Below are 20215 nucleotides of genomic sequence, written 5' to 3'. Positions count from 1 at the left end.
GTGCCGAGAGCTGACCAGGACCTGACCACGGTCTCTCAAAGGCGCCCCCACAGATGGACTTCACGTGTGGTTTGTTAACTTCCTACACCCTTCTGTTATCTTGTGTGTTGTGTGATTTGTCTCATCTCTGCTGGGTGCCCTGTCAGAAGAGAGGTTTAATCACATGGTGAAATGTCATTGAGTTTGGAATTCTGAACCTGCTTATAAATATGATTCACTTTATTTCATGACTGAGTAAAGCTGACATTGTGGAAAGACACAACGGGAGTGTGTGCCTTCATAGCATGCTCATGACAAGGGGAGAAACTGTGTAACTTCTAATAGTTATCTAAACAGAGATATACAGGACCCGAACAAACCTCCCTGCATTCTGGTCACAGTCTGCCATTCTAAGGCGTATACATTAATGTCCAAGGGGCCTGGGACACGTAGCCCTGAGAGAGGTCAATGGGGGACACGGGCAAGATGGCAGGCCGAAGAAGGAGTATTCTCAGCACTCCTACTCTCCACCCCAAGCAACTTTATAGCCTGTACAGTATTTTATGTGCCATTCTTCCATGATTACCCTAGAGCCGGATATGAGGAAGTGACTTACATACATGGCAACGTGAAGTTGATATACTTAAGACAAAAGAAAATACTTAAGACTATAGTTCCCCAGCAAGTCAGTGAAGAGGTGAACCATCTAGAGAAGGCATCAGCAAAAGAGATCTTCTCTACATGATTGATAATCTTCTGCATATGGGACAACATGCTCAGCATTCCACAGACCTGGCAGTGGGAACAATTGTGAATTTCAACATCACTGGTGGCCTTTGACAGGGAACAGGGAGGGACATCAGCAGTGTGAGTTCAAGGGAGACAAGACAAATGTTTAAAGGCAATTCATAGATCAAGTCTTCATTTAGCAACAACACAGTAGCTGTTTGGTCCCTAGGAGCGAATACCCTGGCTTAGATATCCTTCTTGGGGGATGTTAGCAGATATTTTGTCCTAACATTGTCAGAGGGTGTGTCTATATTATACACGGGTGTTTTGGGTGCCATTCATAGAAATAATTCCACCATAGTAGCAAATATCAGCTATTCAGAAGCAGTTAGTTGTGTCCATATTTTTGTCCTGACCAATATAGAACAAGGGGTCAAAGGCAGCACTGGATGTGACCCAGTGAGTTAGGACACCAAGCCACCAAGTGTGAGGAGAGGGGGGCATTTGGAGCCAATTTCCCATGTCCTAAAGTCTTTGCATGTGGAGGTTTGTGGCAAATGCAAAATGAGTTCCTCCTGTCACTAATAGGCCTCAAGCCTCCTGACAGTCCCCATACCCACAGTGCCCCAGCTCTGAGGGTGTTATTTGTTAGATGTTCACATGCTGCTGGTTTTCCTGCTGTTAGTGTGGCCTGAAGGAATCCAAACACCTCTCTTAGTTGTGGAGACCAACCTTTGAGGGAACTATCTGGCAAGAAAGTCTTTAATACATTCTTTATGTTAAGCTAGTAAGGTTGCATCTAGGGATTACATCTCTGGCATATGCTGGCTATTTGTCTTATAGGTTCATTTGAATGATAAGCAAACATTCCTTTGCTTTGAGCCTAGTTGTATGTGTTCCTTGGCAGTCCAGCTGTGCCTGGTGGGATGTGACCTCTAGTGCTCGTTCTTCCATTTGAACTGACAAGATGGATCCTGCTTCAAATCCCCACTGTTTTCACCATTCCTCATTGTTGCGGGGTAGGAGCAATGAACACTCTAGCTACTGCCTGTTAACAAAGGGCATGGATCAGGATTTCTGGAATGAAACTGCCTTGTTCCCAATGGCAAATATTCCCTAGCACGAGGCTCAGCCTCCATCCTGCATACAGCCATTATTTTGGAACTTCCATGTACAGTGTTAGCATCTTATTCCACGATTTATAACGAGGTAAATTGGGTCAGTTCATTTAAACACTTGTCTCATTTTAGGCGGTGGTCCTGCAGGTGGGCTCTCCAAGTTAGGCCTATGCTGTGCATGCAGACAGTTAGAAAACTAGCCAGATATTCAGGAGACCAGAAGAATTTAGGATCCAAGTTCAGTTGCATAAACAACAAATACTCAAAGACAATGAATCTGAACTAGAATCTAACACCCATGGAAGTGTGTTTCAGAAACATGTTTTTTTCTCTCTAAAAATCACCCTCATTTCCATCAAAGATAGCCAAATTAAGACTAATTTTTTAGGTAAAATAAGTCCTGTTATAATAAACTTGATCTAATTACTTACTTAAATATATCAAGAATACTGACTGGCCATGTAAGTTTTTTTTTCTGATTTTTTAAATGTTTATTTGTTTTTGAGAGAGAGGGAGACAGACAGACAGAGCCTGAATAGGGGATGGGCAGAGAGACAGGTAGACACAGAATCCAAAGCAGTCTCCAGTCTCTGAGCCATCAGGACAGAGCTCAGTGCAGGACCCAAACCCACTAACTGTGAGATTTTGGCTTGAGCCAAATGGAGGCTTAACCAACTGAGCCACCCAGGCACCCCCCATAAGTTTTTTTTAATCTGCTTTGCTATGAAACTTTTCCTAAGGAATTTCAGATTGAGCTTAGAGTAGCCTTTTGAGGATAAGAGTCAGAATAAATACTTAGCATCACATTCAGTTTCAATCCCTATAGATTTGGGTGATTTTCTCTCTTCTTTAGGTTCTTCCAAATATCCCAGGTTTCTGAGCAGCTAGGTAATAGCCTTACTTGTTTGTGCTACTGGGAACCCTATAAACAAGATACCAGGGTAATTTTTCCAAGGGGTTTCATTGATTCCAAAAATTCAACCTTAGTAACTCAAAGGTGTCTGGTCATATCTGAGTTTGTGCATATCTTCCCCAAAACGACATTCCAGTCAAAGACTTGGTGGTATGATCAATGTTTCCTGTTACAAGGGAAATAGATTCCTCCTGAGCTTCTGCAAATAACTATTATTGCCATGAAATTATGAATACTCACTGAGAGTTTCTAAATTATAGAGAAATCAGGTAGGGAGAAAAAGATAAATGTTTGTTTACAAAGGGATATTTTCCCACATTTTGGTCAGTCATAGATTATAGAAGTCTTATTCTATAGCTATAGTAACCAAGTAAACCTTTGTGGTATTGGTAGAGAGATGGATATATGGACCAAGGGACAGAATCTTCTTGTAGAGGATATTGGATGGCAAGGAAAAGAGGTGAAAAAATGTTCAGCATCACAAATTTTAGGGAAATGCAAATTCAGACCACAGTAAGGAATCACTGTACCTATTTAACCAGCTAAGAAAATAGTGCCAATACAAAGTGCTGGCAAAGACGTGGGGAAACTAGACCTTTCAAAAGTTGCTGGGAGGAATTCAAAAGTGTATAGCCACTCTGTAAATAGATGGGCTGTTTACTATACATGAAATGTTGCCTTTTTAGCTAAACTAAAAGCAGCCTACAGAACGAGAGAAGATATTTGCAAATGACCTACATGCTAAAGGGTGAGTATCCAAAATATATAAACACTTTCAAAACTCAACACCCGAAACCAAAAAATCCAATTAAAAATGGGCAGAAGACATGAACAGACATTTTTCCAAAGAAAGACATACACGTGCCAACTGACACATGAAAAGATGCTCAACATCACTCATCATCGGGGTAATACAAATGAAATATCACTGCACACCGTCAGAATGGCTAAAATCAACAACCGAAGAAACATCAGGTATTGGGAAGGAAATGGAGACACGGGAACCCTCTTGCACTTTGGTGGGAATGAAAACCGTGCAGTCACTCTGAAAAGCATTTCGAGGTCCTTCAAAAAGTTAAAACTAGAACTACCCTACAATCCAGCCACTTCACGACTAGGTATTTATCCAAAGGATGCAAAACTACTAATTCAAAGGGATATATGCACCCCTATGTAAGCAGCGTTATCTACATAGCCAAATTATGGAAATAGCCTGAATGTCCATAGGCTGAAGAATGGATAAAGAAGATGTAGCACATTTATAGAATGAAATATTCCACACCGTAATAAAGAATGAAATCTTGTCATTTGCAATGATGTGGATGCAACTAAAAAAATTAAGTCAGTCAGAGAAAAACAAATACCATATGATTTTACTCATATGTGGAATTTAAGAAAGAAAACATACAGGCATAGGGACAAAAAGACAGAGGCAAACCAAGAAACGGACTGATAACTATAGGGAACAAACTGATGGTTAGCAGAGGGGAGGTGGGCAGGGGGATGGGCGAAACTGGTGATGGCGATTAAAGGAGTGCACTTGTGATGAGCCCGGGGTGTTGTAACGAAGTGTTGAATCACTATATTGTACACCTGAAACTGATATCACACTGTATGTTAACTAGCTGGAATTTAAATAACAACTTGGGGGAAAACTAAAAAACCAAACCAAACAAAAATGAAAAAACTGAAATGTGTACTTACCACATGATCCAGAGACTCTAGTCATAGGCATTTATTTAAAAAAAGTGAACATTTACATTTATACAAAGCCCAAAAACTTCTACATAAATATTTACAGTAACTTTTCTTGTAATACTTGAAAAGTACAAACAGCTATATTTTGCTCAATAGGTCCTGATTAAACAAATGGTGGTATATCCATCCCATGAAATAGCAGTAAAAAAACCAAACCACCGATGGATGCAAAAACTTGGATGGACCCCAAAAGCAACATGCCGGGTACAAAATGCTTCTGTTTGGTACTTTCTTATATTTTCTAACTCTTTGTTGAAGTTTGTGTGCTTATTCTTCATCTGGTTTGGTGAGCACCTTTATTACCAGTGTTTGAAACTTTGACAAGGTAAAAATCTCCATTTCATTAAGGAATTTTCTGCTGTTTTATCTTGTTCTTTCCTTGGGAACATATTCTGTTTCTTCATTTTGCCTGGCTCTCTTTGTTGGTTTCTCTGCATCAGATAAAACAGGCACTTCATCCAGGGTGGCAGAAGTGGCCCCTTGTAGATACACCTTCTCATTCACACATGCACTAGCATTTGATGGTCTCTCAAACTTTGGTGACTGTCCAAGCAGCCGATTGTATTTTAGTGGTTCCCGGTATTTGAGGGTATGGCAAGCCCTGTGGATGCCCCAGAGGGAGGGTGTCAGTTGGCACCTAGATTCAGGCTGATTGGAAGCCAGATAGTCGGGCAGCAGGTTTCAAAGTGTACAAATACATACAGTGCTGGGGGACAACAAATGTCAGTGCTGCTGGCCACTAGCTGTGTCCCCTTGGGTGACAGTCCCAAAAGTGATGCCAGTTGAGTGTGCAAGTTCCTTTCTGGACAAGAGCAGGAGTCCCTGGAGCGAGGCAGAGGGAGAGGGAAACGATGTCACCCACCTGCCTCTGTCCCCTGAGTGCACCTCCACAGGCTTCTAGATGTCAGCCAAACATGTTTCCCAGACCAAAGTTCCAAGACAAGCAAATGGCCCCTTTCATAGAAAGACTGTGGGTGGGTTTCAGCCTGCTCTCTGCATAGTGCCCTGGGGATGTTAGTCTGCCAAGAATGTTCTCTCCAATAGTTACAGTTCAGAAATGCAAGGCCCCTGGCCACAAAGAGCCAGATGATCAAGGAGTGTCCCCTGGGCAGGTAAGATGGACTCCTTGATCAGTTGCCTCTTGCTGTGCCCTGACCGTGGTAGCTGGCTAAGAACGCTTTCTCCATTGGCTACAGTCCTTTGGACCCATGAGCAGAAGTCCCACTGGCTACCAGAGTGGAGTAAGATAGGGGTGGACCCTGGCAGCAGCTGCAAACACTGGGGAACCAGACAAAAGCAATAAACTCCTTTCTGGGAGATCCTGGTGAGCTGGAACTTTCTCCGATGAGTATTAGTTACGTACGCTGGGAAGTGTGATTTGGTGTGAGTACTTCCCTAGTTTTATAAAATAAAGTCAATCTGTTCTAAGCTCTGGAAGACTTGATAGCTGATACAGTATAAGAATTATTTCTATTTTGAAAATCAAGAAAAAGAAAATTGATATGAGTCTGACACATTTCCTAGAGGTATTTTAAATGGAAAAAATGTAATTCGTGTTTGTATCTCTATTCTATTTCTGTCATTTTCTTGTATTAATTTAGGCAGTTTTTATTTCCCCACAAAATCATTCATATTACTTGAAATTGTTTGGTGTGATATTTTACCTGATATTCTCCTAAATTCTTTAAAATCTCCATGTATCTGTCATATCACTTCTTAAGCGCACAATTTTATATGATCTTAAGTGTTTTATTTCGCAATGGATTTGTTTTCATTATCACTTTAATATTCAAATCTCGCTAATTCATGGAGTTGGCTTTATTGTCTTTTTTTAAACGTTGAGGTGAATAATTATTAGTTCATTGTTTTCACCTTCAGTTTTAAAAAGTTACATTACAACTTTGGTGAATAAAGAAAAACATTGAAATGTAAAACACAATTATATGTAAGACTGTTCATTTAATTATTTGCTAAATCTCTAACCAGTCAAATTTCAGGAAATATTGTCTTCTATGTAGATGTTATTCACTCTTGGTACAGTTTAAAATCATGTTTGAAGAACATGTAAGAAATTCTCTTTTAGAACGTATTAAGGTTTTTATTGTGGTTTATATATGTTTCATATTGTATTTTATGAGAACTTGGGGACCAATTTGTTTCTCTGCCCATAGAAAACATGTCATATATACTATACTACTCTATATTATAATTTCCATTTAAATTATTTGCAATCATTCTATTCTTTTTTTCTTATTAATGTTTACTTATTTTTGAGAGCGAGAGAGACAGAGCATGAGCAGGGGAGGGGCAGGGAGAGGAGGAGACACAGAATCCGAGGAAGGCTCCAGGGTCTGAGCTATATCTCAGAGCCTGACGTGGGGCTGGACCCCACCAGCTGTGAGACCAAGATCAGAGCCACAGTCGGATGCTTAACCCAGTGAGCCACCCAGGCGCCTGTACGATCATGCTATTCTTTAAATTTTTGTTTTTCCTGTTCTTTTGACTTATCATAGAGGTGTACGATTTTTTAAAAAGAAAATATTCACATTTGACCTAACATCCGTTTGTGGCAGAAACCTGTGAACATAAGGAAAATTTCAGTGAAGAATTAAAAGTCAGCCATAATCCATGATCCAAGTGTTTCCAGATATCGAGGGTTTTTAGTATGTATTTTGGCAAATTTTTGTCTAAACCATTAATTTTCATGGCTAGTACAACATTTTTAAACAATATTATTATAGCAACATTGTACATTTTAAGATACATTATCATTTTTGTCACATTTCCTGTTTGACTGACAGGAACTGGAGAAAGGCTTTATAGAGCAGATGCAGAAGCAAAACATGGAAATTACCTGATTTGCTATATCTTATTCAGTCTGACTTGGAAAAGCCCAGCTGGCTATTGGTGAATTTGGCTGGGATACAAGTGCACTTATAAGAATAAAGTCTGGCTTAGGATTCAGTTTGCTTACGTAAGTTACCAGGATGTTGGAGCCATCTCTGTCCAATAGCCTCCTAGTAAAATTACTCCAATCATCTCCCATTTTGGTCATCCTTTCATGCATGAGAGATGGACCAACAATTTGGCATTAGTGACACTCTCAGTCACCATCAGGCTGAAGTTATTCTTGTTTCCCTGTGAAACTCTTAGGTTATCAGATCAGGTTCGTGGAAGGTGTTTGCACCTCACCGTTCATGCCATTTCTGCTTCTCCAAGTGCAGTGAGACCATCTGATGTACTGCTGGTGATTATAAACATGGTTTTAAACCCCTTGAGAGAACACAGCTTCATGACGACTATCAGGAGAATACCAAGGGACTGAAGTATGTCTCTTAGTCGGGACCCCCAGGTACCAAATCAGTTGGTATCAATGTGTTTTAGCCAAGAAGCTTGTTTGTCATTTTCCTGTGTTTGGGTTTCTGTAATATTAGGGGTGTTGATCCAGGAGCAGCAGGAGGTATCTGCTGTGGCACAGACTCCTTCTTCAGCCAATAAGCAATCTAACACAATTTGATTACCCAAGACCACCTTCTCAGCTCTAAAGGATCCTTTTGGCTAAGTGGTATATTTTGGGGTGATGTATTCTGCTACCCTTCAAAGTCATCTTGCCTTGATTTGTTCTTTTCCGGGATTTTTATCATCAGGTATTGAAATTTTGAGAAAAAATAATGGCATTTATAATTCTTGAAGCATTGTTACTTCTCTGCATTGTACTTAGTCTTTTTGCAGTTTTCCTTTGATTCTTATAGTAATAACTCAGTGTGGGAAAATTGCCATCAGTATCTTCAAGAAAGGAATCAGATAGGTTAGTTCAGCAGGGTACCAGTGAATGCACAGATAACAAAGGTAGAGTAAGTTGAACCCCAAATTGACATCATTGCAACTGCCCTTCTTTGCCACTCGAGCAAACTGTCAGGATAATTAATCTGGAAGGTATCGGCTAGGCCCTGGTAACCGCTTAGTAAGAGTTTCATAGATAAAGAGCAATAGCCCTCTGTGTCGCAAACATGTTTTCAGTCCATCTAAATGTCATGTCCTGTCCAACCTCCATCTTTTTACCGGGGGTTTCTACTCAGGGATACATATGCAATACAAGAGTCTTCCAGGAATAAGTCAGACCGTTCTCCAGGTGATGAAACAGGCCTCCAAGATCATGTTAATTAGATGGGTAATGCTGACACGCAATGTCCAATCCTATTTTTCCTTAAACCTGGAATGAGTGTCACTGATACATAAATTCTGTAAGGTATATGATTCCTACTCTTCTCTTCCCTACTCCACTCCCACCTGCTCCCCATCATGAGTCTTATTCATTATCTGAGGCTAAACCCTACATTTTGCTTTCATTCTACCAAAGATCCAGATATATCATTGGGTTGGAGACTCAAGAACCAAGACCAGATCCTGAAACCATTGCTAAGTAGAGATCTCCGAACAAACTCTACTCTAGGGTTTTCCATAGGGGGACTGGATCACAGCAACTGAATTGCTTATGGATGCTACAAGTGAGGCATGGTCCTAATGAACCTAGATATTTCTGATTACTTACAGAACTTATCACAGACATTCAACATTCACGCATTTCGGAAGAAAGAATCGTACATATTCGCTAGTCTCTGTGAAGAACTGGCTTACACATCAAACCTTCCCTCAGAACATCAAAAGTTTATTGTGTTTAAAAAAAAACACAATCACAGTTGGGAGAAACCCAAGCAATAAGTGTGAAGAGATGTTTGAATTGAACATTCAAAGTGTTTCCGGGCAGAGAAGGGATCCTCTGGGGTCTATTCCAGAGGCAACACATGGTGATGATCAAATGATGGTAGAAAATGGAGAAAAATAGACCCAAGAAGGGCAATAAACAGGGAATAACTCCACAGCAGAGCCTGACAGATCAGGAAGGCATCATTCTTCTTAGAATAGCTAAAGGGCTGAAAATGCTGAAAAATAGTTGTCTTCAGTGAGGTGAGCAATTGGGATATTGCGAGGCTTATAAAGCTTTCAAGGCACACATTTCTTCATTGATCTTCTCTTTGGGAAAAGCCATTGCCTGTAGAAAGACATACATGGTTACTAAAGATTAAGATGAGTATTTTAAGCTCTTTTTTTCAGATCCTTTTTCTTCTCCCTTAATCCTTTGTTTTGGAAAAGACTCATAACATTCCTCTCACATCTGTCCAGTAAACACAACCTAAATACCACTGTTCCAACATGAACTGCATCCCCTACACTCTGAGTAAGGATGAATGAGCAGAGCACTGCTTACCTTCCCTTGGAAGTTTCAACATCACTTTTCAGATTAGAGAAGCAAATATAGGTATTGACCTTCAAGAGAATTTCATTTCATGCACTGAATCTGCCCTAAGCCCAAGTGAGCCAAACTCTGGAAACCCTTCTTAACTGAAGGTCTGCCTCAGGAAATACAAACCAGGAAGTGCCCAAATGTTTCCTTGAACACTTGGATTCAATACTCTGATGTGAAACAATGGTCTTAGGTAGTGGAGGTAATTTCCAAGACTGAAGTTTTGGTCTAGGTACACACGTACGGAAAGAAATAAGGGATCTTGAAGCTTTGGGATACCAGACGATGTCAATGTCTGGCTCTATCCTAGCAAAGATATCCTAGCAAGAGCCATGACTTTCCTATCACTTGAAAGGCATCACAATCCTCTTTCCCATGCTGTTTCCTACCCTTGGAAAACTCCATATATGTCTTCCTCTGCCCACATTAAACCCACCTGTGGATGCCTCACAGAGGCCCCCGGCGTTCACCAGCATTGACCTTGCGCATGCCCTTGATGATGAAGATGGTTCCAACAATGATGCCCACCAGGCCCACGACCAGGCCCAGGGCACACACCACATTCTCTGTTGTCTCTGGGAGGGGGGTTGGTGCATCAAACTCTGGGGAAAATGAAACAGAGTGTGGTACAGAAGCAATGATCATGGTCTGGAAAAGCACTTAGATGCAAATGTAGACATTTAGTCAATGAAGAGTTACTAGTCACCTAAATAAGAGGAAGACAGAATGATATATGAAGGGAATGCAGATTAACAAGTGGGAGCTGAATAATGGGATAAGACAAGGAATAGGATTTGTAGCAATGGTTATGGATGAGTTACAGTACTCTGGGTCTCAAAGCACCAGACAAAGCATCATGGGAAGAAACCATAGAAGAAAGGAGATTGACGGATGGTCCATACCCCAGTGCTTGAGAAGAGGCTCATCCAAACCCCAGTGCTCCACCTTGCAGTCATAGACATCCTCCGCCGAGGGTAGGAAAGGGAGATAGTGGAACTTGCGGAAAAGGTGGTCTTCCCGGGGCAGGAAGACGGTCTCTGACACTCCTGTGGTGACAGGCTTTCCATTTCGAAGCCACGTGACATTGATCACTGGTGGGGAGAACTTGTCGATGAAACAGATGAGGATGTTGGGCTCTCCCAGTTCCACAGGGCTGTTTGAGAGCACCGTCACCTCGGGAGGTTCTGGGGACGCATGACAGAAATTAGGCCTCCCTGCTTAGGCTATACCCTCTCCCTGCCACTGAAGCTTTTGAAAAAGCAATTGGAAATGTGTCCCGAGAATCTATGCCACAGTCTCAGATACCTATCTCTGATACTCTCCCCCGTGAATTGGAACCAATGTTATGGTATAAGATACATTGGGATACTTTAAGTAACGGGTATAATTTTATTCCTGTCTCTCCTGGCATAGATTTGGGGCAATGACTCACAGTATGAGTCACTGTGGGTGGTAAGGATAAGATGTGAGCACCTCAGGAAAGGAATAAACTCATACATTGTTCTTGGACCTTTGGCATGAGAGGTAGGGGCTTGCTGATGGAGACTCTAGGCCCCTGGCCGGGAAAGTCAGTCACAAAAATGTAACACAAGCCAAAGCATCTGTTTCAACGTTAGGATTCCAATGTCTAGCGGTGTAGAAGTTACCATTGGTGTTTGGGGTGTGGTTGGAGCGCTTTATCAAGATGTCCAGGTTAGCTTTGTCCACAGCTATATTGGCCAAGGCACCCTGGGCCTCAAAGCTGGCAAAACGTCCAAATTCTTCAAGCCGCCACACTGTCTCCTTCTTTTCCATATCCACGTGGAAAATCTCATCACCATCAAAGTCAAACATAAACTCGCCTGATGAATCAGGCTTCAGATAGAACTCAGCCTGGATGATCACATGCTCCTCTGAAAAGGCAGAAAAGGGTGTCAGAGTGGGTACCAGGTGGAAGAGAATAAGAAGAATCCAGTATGTGAGAAAAACATGTTGGCAGGGGCAGTGCAACCATACGGAGTGGAACCATACAGAGTGAAGGAGTGGTGGAGGGCAGGGATGAACCTGAAGATGAGGGTCAGGTGGAGGACAACCAGGCTGAACAGAGTTCTAAGGCAGAAATAAAGGGGCAGAGTTAGAGAGGGTGGATTGAAGGAAAAGAGGGATGAATATCCCTCAGTCTTGTGAAGCTGTTGTTAAGCTCCATGTTACAAGCTGTGAAGTGATTCACTCTTTGGAAATTCACCAGCAGCTGCTAAAAAGGAATTGATCACTCACTGTATTTTCCCAGGCATTGAATACTCCTCAGCCTTAATTGTGTGAATCTCTCAGACTATTGCAGTTTTAAGAATAGGGAGACACTCTTTAAAAGGCTATGCCCTGAACTCTGGAATCAAATGAAATATTGAATTCTCTTCGGTCAATGGATATAAAATTGACATACAAGATTGTATTCACTTTACCTAGAAAACAAATGTTCTGATATCTATACACATATATACTGCAATTCATATAAGGTACCCGGCCTTCCTTCTCCCTGGATAGATTGTTGCTCTGGGGCGATGTTCTTTCTAGTGATCATCAATATAACATCTGTGCTCAAAATATGCTGATAAGATTCACATGGCAAAATTTAACCAGCATGTATTCAGCTAAGTACAGGAGCTGAGAACATCTCATATTGTTTTCTCATTGGATCCCCAGAAAATTATGTGAGGTTGAAATTTGTAATGGCACTCATTTTTTCCAGTAAGAGACATTGAAGCCCAGACAGCAGCTTATTAATGCTTCTCAGAACCTACTCCTCCCTCACATTTGGCACACTTCAAAGTCAATGGTATTAGTCAATATAGAACTCAGTTTTTGCTTCTCTAAACTACATGTGATTGACTTCAATTAATGGTAATGGCAGCACTCCTCCAGACTACAATTTGCTATACTTTCAGATTTATAGCAACATAATACCTGTCATCATTTTGCTCACTTCAAAGATTGTCCTGCAAGTGTCTACAGTTCATCTCTCCAGTGCTTTCAGAGCTCATATCCCTAGATTTGATTCTCTCAGCACCCACCTTTGATAGCCCCGGATTCCTGAGGACACATCAGGAAAGCCACGATAAGAAATCCTAGCACCAGGACTCCATTTATGGTCATTTTCTTCTTTGGTGCTTTGATGGGGGCAGTAGAGCCTTAGACTGGGGTAGAAGTGACAAGACTAGAAGAAAAGAGAAGGTCTGACATTAAAATTCAAATCACTTAAGGTACAGCCAATCACAAAGACCTTTTGAGATGGCACATCTGTTACTAAGGGAAGGGCTCTTGTAAATGGTTCAGGAAAGGAAGCACTTCATTCATTAGATAAAGAAATAAAGTTCTTAATCAAATAAACACACAACCAAATAACAACACAAAACATCAGGTTTTAAGAATGTTGGGAAGTTACTCACAGACTCTTCCATTTCAGCCCAAATGCTAGAAAGAGATGTGCTTGAAGCTTAATAGTGAGAGGAGAGTCAATGGAAACACACCAAAGTGAGAGCTAATAACAGATGATTCCTCTGTGCTGTGACAGCTGGGGATGCTAATTCAGGGCTAATAAACCATCTTAAGAGATGGTAAATTGTCATGCCATGGAGAATGCCTGATTTTGGCAGTGTTGTGTGACAGAGTTTCACTTAAGAAGCTTCTTATTGCTTTAAGATTCTCCTCCATGTCCTACTGTCCCAGAGGGACAACTCAGTCCAAGACTGGGAATCCATGGCACTGTACCATATTTAGAGAACATCAGAGGTGAAAGTTAGTTTCAACATTCCCGTAACTATACATGGATGTTAGAGATGTCATAGGTGGTGGTTACTGGAAACCGTGGACTCTAATCTCTACTATTTGAAATATGACCAGAGATTGGAGTAGACTGGGGGGACACACCTCATTTGAGGAATCAGGTTGATGAATACGGTAGAGCAAATTGGGCAGAGCCTATTTTACTGGCAGTAATAGAGATAAGAAACTACAGGAAAGCTTTACCATAACCTTCCTCATGTCATAACATCATGACTGCTGTCCTCATGACATAAATTATTGAAATTCTGTTCCTAAGAATGTATTTTGATATTCTCTCCTGAGAAAACGGAAAGTTAAAACACCCTGGCCCTGATGTTTGTGAACATTTGGGGCCATAATAAGGACAATTAAACCACACATAGAAAGGGCTGGAATCTGAATACAACCAGTGAAGAGAGACCTGTCAGTGAGGCAGGCCATCTGATGGTGAGTTCACTGTTGAATATCAGTCATGACACATACGCTCAGGGTGGATTTTCCACACTACTGTGCTGATGCCTTATTTGCCCCACAGCTGCCCTCACAAATCATGAGGGAGAAAACCCTACCATTACTGATTATCTAATCACATCCAAGGGTTTTGAACATCCCCTGACCCTGGTTTTTGGATCACTTGGGAGAGATCCACAACACAGTGTTGCCCTAAAACTGTTAAGAAATACACTTCCTGGAGGCAAAAGAATGGTCCAGATGAGAGTTCTACCGTATCAGTCTCTGCTGAGAATTGGGTCTGATGATTTAGGCTTTTCATCTCCTCCCTCAGAGGAAAAAGCAAGTCTGATGTTGTTATGCCTGCCCTTTGCTGGCTGGCATACTAAGTCGGTCTTAAGGTGCTCATAGATATATGGTAAATAGGCATTTTATATAAAAACATTTTGCATGTTGTAATAGCACCTTCACCCTCAGGTGTTTTGCAGCAACTTATGATATGGCTGAGTTCTAAAGCACTGATTGGTTCTCCTCAGGAAATTAGTACATTTGGGAAACTTTAGAAAATACTTTCATTTCCCTTTCCCAGTGACAGGAGAGAAGTTCCTATCTGGACTCTACTCATGGTCCCCAGGTCTCTTCCTATACTTGAGCTTCCTAAGTCTGAGGGGATTTCCGAGGACCCTTGAATAAGGTCTTCTCAGTGGCATCAAATGGTGTGGAGCCACTGTGCTAGTAAAAGTCCAGTCTGTAAATAGAAGTCCCTGGAGACACTCTCAACAGAACTATTTGTTACAATTTTTCTATATAATAGAGACTTCCATCTTTAGACTGTTAGGAAGCCTGAAGGAGCACAGGTCAGTGCAGACCCCTAACTCTGAGGGGTCAAGAACCTGTGGGAAGCCTCTGTGGACATCTCAGCTCTTCTAGAGCCCCAAGGGAAAGACTGTCTTGGGAACACAAGGCTGTTGCCAAGACTCCTGCGTGTGAAACCATTGTGTCCACCACCCGAGATAGCTTCAGTCTACCTGCCACCTCTGAAATCTCATACTACTAACTTTCACTTGCAATGTGTAGGCCACATCCAGATTCCAGGGTAAAGAGACTCTTACATCTATTCCTTTTAGTACCCACAAATCACAGAAGCTGAGAGGAAAATTACTAAAATATATTTACATCTTGATACATCTAGATCTCTAGCATCTGTTTATCTCCACCATGGTTCACTCAGGCTCTTACCACAGTGGGTAACCTAGAACCAGAAAAAATATTAATTGGGCTCTTAGGGGAGGGTTTGGACATGATAGTTTTTCACAGAGCCAGATTATGTCTGGGACCTCACCACTTCATGTGTGTGTGGTGTGTGTTCAACGAACCTCCAGCCCCTTCTTTTGGCTTCCTTCCATGCCTTTTGCCCTTAGCATGCAGAACTTCCTATCAGAGTTGATGGTGGGATTGGGGAAGAATATCAATCCAGGCATGTCCTTCCCAAATCTACATGGAGAAACTTTACTGGTTCTGTTTCATTTCTCCATCCCATGTTGAGAGGTAGCAGAAGCTAGTGTTCTGAAATAAATTTCTTTCAGTGTCAAGAGTGCCAACTGTTGATATTAATCAATGTGCTAGAGTGGTGTGGTCGTGGGCCTCCCTAACCTATTCTGTGTGAATAAAGAGACCATGGTGCTTTGGCCCATCTCTAACTTGGGAGAATGACAGTATGTGAATTTGATTCATTTTCTCTTCACCTATACCTGAAATATATTCTTAAAAGTCTGAGTTTTTAATAGGCCCTGGGGTTGTGAAATCACGCTTCTCTGCTTGAGTAATCTTTGTCAATAAGAACATGCAGATTAATGCCACACACACACACACACACACACACACACACACACACACACACTCATTAGAGGAGTTCTTCTCGTGATGTTGTATAGGAATTATAGCATACCATAGGATTTATTTGCTAAATTTTAATAAGTAGAGCATTCTAAAATTTCCTGTACATTGCACAAACATATCTGAATTCAGCCATTAAACTGTTTGGAACAATGTAAGAATCAATTGTCCCAATTGGATTTAAGATAAATCCTTTTCTACCCCCTGCTGGAAATTGTTGCAGGCAGAAGTGAGTTGAGTTCATCTTACTCACGTTCTAGTTGGGATGGATTCAGAGAGAGGGAGGAAGACGAAAAGGCAGGACATGTCTTAGTGAGAATAAAATGCAGAACCCTCGTTGAGAATTTAAGAAGAATACAGGTAGTATGAAGATGAAAAGTTAAGAAACTTGAAGATGAATCACTAGGCCTGCTGACCGACTGGATTAGGATAAGGTGCTAGAGAATGATTAAAAAGAATGTACCTAGTTCATGTGTCAAGTGAATGTCATAAATGACTGAAGGAAATTTTTACACAAAAATAGACTTTGGTGCAGGAGGTGGGGCTTGTTTGCACCAAGTGTGGCGTGGGTCCAGCACAGAGTGTGAAGGAACATGTTGGTGAACACAAGAGGACAGGGAGAACACGAGTGGACAAATGGCGTATCAAGAACAGATCACTGCAACACTCTGTTGGGATAATACATGAGGAGTGGTCAACGCTGTAAACTATTTTAGAATAACCAGGAGTGAAGATGTAGAGTAACCTCACACAGTTTGGGTTTCTGAGGTTACTTTGAAACTTTAAAACTTTTAAGGTAGGAAGAAAGAAGAGAACTAGGCCTGGGGATTGCTATGGGTTTCACTGGAAGGTGTTTTGGTATGCACTTTCTCTCACCAATTAAAAAACCCACAAATAATGACTATATTAAATCTTACCATCATATCTTCTAGATAATAATTGCATTTACAATTTGTTCTGTGAAATCTGAGCTTTAAAAAATCTTAGGGGAAGGTTCCACTTAGGGGGTAAACACGGTGGTATTCTCAATCAAGTGTCTGACCCTGTGGCCAGTAAAATGAGTCCATTGAAAACTGTAAAATCACTTCAACATAAGTGCAGTCAGAAGGGATGGCATCGTTTTGTCTTGACATTGTGCCTCTAGGTGAATATTCAAAGGTTTTCAGGAAGAAACTTCCCCGTTTTTTTGTTGGTTTGTTTGTTTTTGTTTTTGTCTTTTTCATAATGCACAGTAAAAGTGGTACTAGGATATTCTCTTTTGTGGTCAATAGTATTTAATTCTTCTTAAATTCTGACAGAGTATTCAGCGGGCTTGGGAAGGTCAAAGCTCTTAATTCAGGATGCATTACCTAATATTTCTATATGTGCATCTGAAATTCTCAGGTATGTTTGATGTAATTAGGTTCTTTAATGATTACTAGGTTAATGACCTTTAAAGTCTTTTTATACTAAGTATCACTGGGTTTTTGTGTTTTTGTTTATTTGTTTGGTTGTTTGTTTATTTTGAGAGAGAGAGTCAGAGAGAGGGAGGAGCAGAATCCCAAGCAGGATCTGTGATATCAGGGCAGGGCTTGAATTCACGAACCCTGAGATCATGACCTAAGCTGAGATCAAGAGCAGATGCTTAAAGGACTGAGCTACCTAGCCACCTCTGTTTATTTTTTTGTTTTTGTTTTGATAAGCACACAAAATGGAATGTGTTTTTAAAAATACTGTTTTTTGAGGGCTCCTGGGTGGTTTAGTCGGTTCACAACTGTGTGACGTCGGCTCCGGTCATGATCTCAAGTTCGTGAGTTCCAACCCTGCATCGGGTTCTGTGCAGATGATTCAGAGCCTGAAGTTTGTTTTGGGTTCTGTGTCTCCCTCTCTCTCTGCCCCTCCCTGGCTCACACTGTTTCTCTCTTGCTCTCTCTCAAAAATAAGTAAACATTAAACACATTTTTTTTAAATCCTGTTTTTTAAGAGTTAAAATTATTTTTTAATTTTTAAATTTTTTAAAAATGTAATTTATTTTCAAGTTGGCTAACATACACTGCATACAGTGTGCTCTTAGTTCTGGGGGTAGATTCCCATGATTCATCGCTTACATACAACACCCAGTGCTCATCCCCACAAGTGCCTAAAACTATTTGTTAATTAAAAAATGTTTGATTGAACTCCAGTAATATTATATTAGTTTCAGGTGTATAGCATAGTCATTTCACAATGATATACATTAGGATATTCTCTCCAGAAGTGTAGTTATCATGTATAACCCCACAATGTTATTAAAATATTTGTGACTATATTCGCTATGGTGTAGGCTTCATCTCCAGGACTTAGTTATTTTACAACCGGAAGTTTGTACCTCTTAATCTCCTTCTTGAATTTCAACCATCCCCCCCATCCCTCTCTGGCAACAACTAGTTTATTCTCCACATTTATGAGTGTTTCTTCCTTTTTGTTGTTGGTGTTTGGTCGTTTGTTTTAGAGTCCATATATGTTAAGTCATACAGCTTGGAAAACAAAGGTGTGTTTCAAAAAAGAAAAAGTAAATGTAAATCACTTTGACTCGTAACAGTAAATGTGTAACACCCTTTCTACTGCTCCATGGCAAATTTAATCTTAGGCTCATTTTCTAGGTCTTTTCTGGAAATCTGATAAAGGAGGAATGTCAGCTAGATTTTTAGAGAAAACTGTCTGTGGTCAAAATGCCCTTTGCTTGGTAAATCATATCATGCCTGGGAAGAATACTGGATGAAGTCTAACAAATGGTGGGAACCCACAGTTTGCACATCACTAAATGCAGTGACCCTTGTAACCGGGGTCTGGAAGTTATGCTCATGGAGTTGTTATTAGATGTACAGGCTCCAAGGGAGATGAGGATGCTAAGCCAGGGCAGACTCCTCTCCCATAGGTGTCAATTCATCTCCCACACCTAAAGTCTCCCTTGAGGGTGGGGTGGGCAGAGACTAGCACCTGGACTGCATTGTGGACTTTTTCAAGACTATGTCCCACTGAAGATAAAAATATCTGATGCGGCCCCTTTGACATGCTTTCATTTCTGTCTGTCATCTTACTGAGTGAATCTGAGAGCCAAGTGTTGCCTAGGGCAATCATGTGAATCTGCATTTCAATGTAAGAAAATCCCCTGGGTATTGATATATGAACAATTTGATTTCATTTCTTTCATATATATATATATGTGTGCGTGTGTGTGTGTGTCTATGGGAATACTGTCTTTTTATCCATTAGAAATATATATATGCTATATAATATATATCACATATAAATTATATGAATATTAAATATGTGTATGTATCATATATACTACATCTCATATATAAATTATATTCTTATAAATAAATATACAATTTCATAAGATATTTTTAAAACATTTCATATGTTTACAGCTTTAACATAATCTCACACCTGATATTTTATTTTCCCTTAAAAAAATTAATTCTAGTTGGTTAGCATACAGTGTTACATTGGTTTCAGGTCTATAATACAATGATTCCATACAACACTTGCATACATTACCCAATGCTCATCACAAGTGTCTTCCTTAATTCCTATCACCTATTTCAAGCATCCCCCAAACCCCCATCTGGCATCTACGTGTGTTCTCCATAATTAAGAGTCTGTTTCTTGATTTGTCTCTTTTTTACCTCTTTGCTCAACTGTTTTCTTTCTTCAATTCCACAAGTGAGTGAAATCATATGGTATTTGTCTTCTTTGACTTATTTTGCTTATTATTATGCTCTTTAGCACCATCCGTGTTGTTGCAAATGGCAGGATTTGGCTTGCAATGGCAAGCCTTAAAAAAAGGCTGAATAATATCCCATTGTGTGTGTGGAATATATATATTCCATATATAGTGTGTGTGTGTGTGTTGTGTGTGTGTGTGTGTGTGTGTGTATGTGTGTGTGTATATACACCACATCTTCTCTATGTATTCATCAATCGATAGGCACTTGGGCTGCTTCCATAACTGGCTATTGTAGGTAATGCTGCCATAAACATCAGGGTGCATGCATTCTCTTGAAATAGTGTTTTTGTATTCTTTGGTAAATACCCACTAGTGCAATTGCTGAATCACAGGGTAGTTCTATTTTTAACTTTTGGAGGAATGTCCATACCATTTTCCACAGTGACTGCACCAGTTCACATTCTCACCAACAATGCCGAGGGTTCTCTTTTCCCCACATCCTCCCCAACACTGGTTGTTTCTTGTTCTCTTTACTTTAGCCCTTCTGACAGGTGTGAGGTGATATCTTGTTAGAG

The 20215-nt window shown here is 40.6% G+C and overlaps 2 protein-coding genes across 2 annotated transcripts in view; one reads left to right on the top strand and one right to left on the bottom strand.

Moving 5' to 3' along the window:
- The window catches only part of LOC147580875 (DLA class II histocompatibility antigen, DR-1 beta chain), a 77873-nt gene that overhangs the window by 15505 nt on the left and 42153 nt on the right, over positions 1–20215 (top strand). The window lies entirely within an intron of this gene.
- LOC147580876 (HLA class II histocompatibility antigen, DR alpha chain-like) lies at positions 9146–13009 on the bottom strand. Its single transcript, XM_086706517.1, has 5 exons — positions 12853–13009; positions 11449–11694; positions 10705–10986; positions 10239–10404; positions 9146–9550 (listed from the first exon to the last, which is right to left on the bottom strand). Exons 1-4 carry the CDS (start codon positions 12932–12934, stop codon positions 10250–10252), a joined length of 765 nt encoding a protein of 254 aa, XP_086562643.1. The 5' UTR covers positions 12935–13009; the 3' UTR covers positions 9146–9550; positions 10239–10249.

Source organism: Puma concolor, chromosome B2 (assembly GCF_028749965.1).
Source record: "Puma concolor isolate L17-30 chromosome B2, mPumCon1.1.hap2, whole genome shotgun sequence".
In the NCBI taxonomy this organism is placed as follows: Eukaryota; Metazoa; Chordata; class Mammalia; order Carnivora; family Felidae; genus Puma; species Puma concolor.
This window is presented reverse-complemented; position numbering and strand designations above follow the sequence as displayed.

Excerpts from the sequence above, each read along its gene's own strand:
- LOC147580876 (XM_086706517.1), bottom strand. The coding sequence starts at position 12,934 with ATGACCATAAATGGAGTCCTGGTGCTAGGATTTCTTATCGTGGCTTTC. Across the intron at positions 10,987-11,448 it reads CCACACCCCAAACACCAATG|AACCTCCCGAGGTGACGGTG; the intron begins GTAACTTCTACA and ends ATGCGTCCCCAG. Across the intron at positions 10,405-10,704 it reads GCCTCTTCTCAAGCACTGGG|AGTTTGATGCACCAACCCCC; the intron begins GTATGGACCATC and ends CATTTTCCCCAG.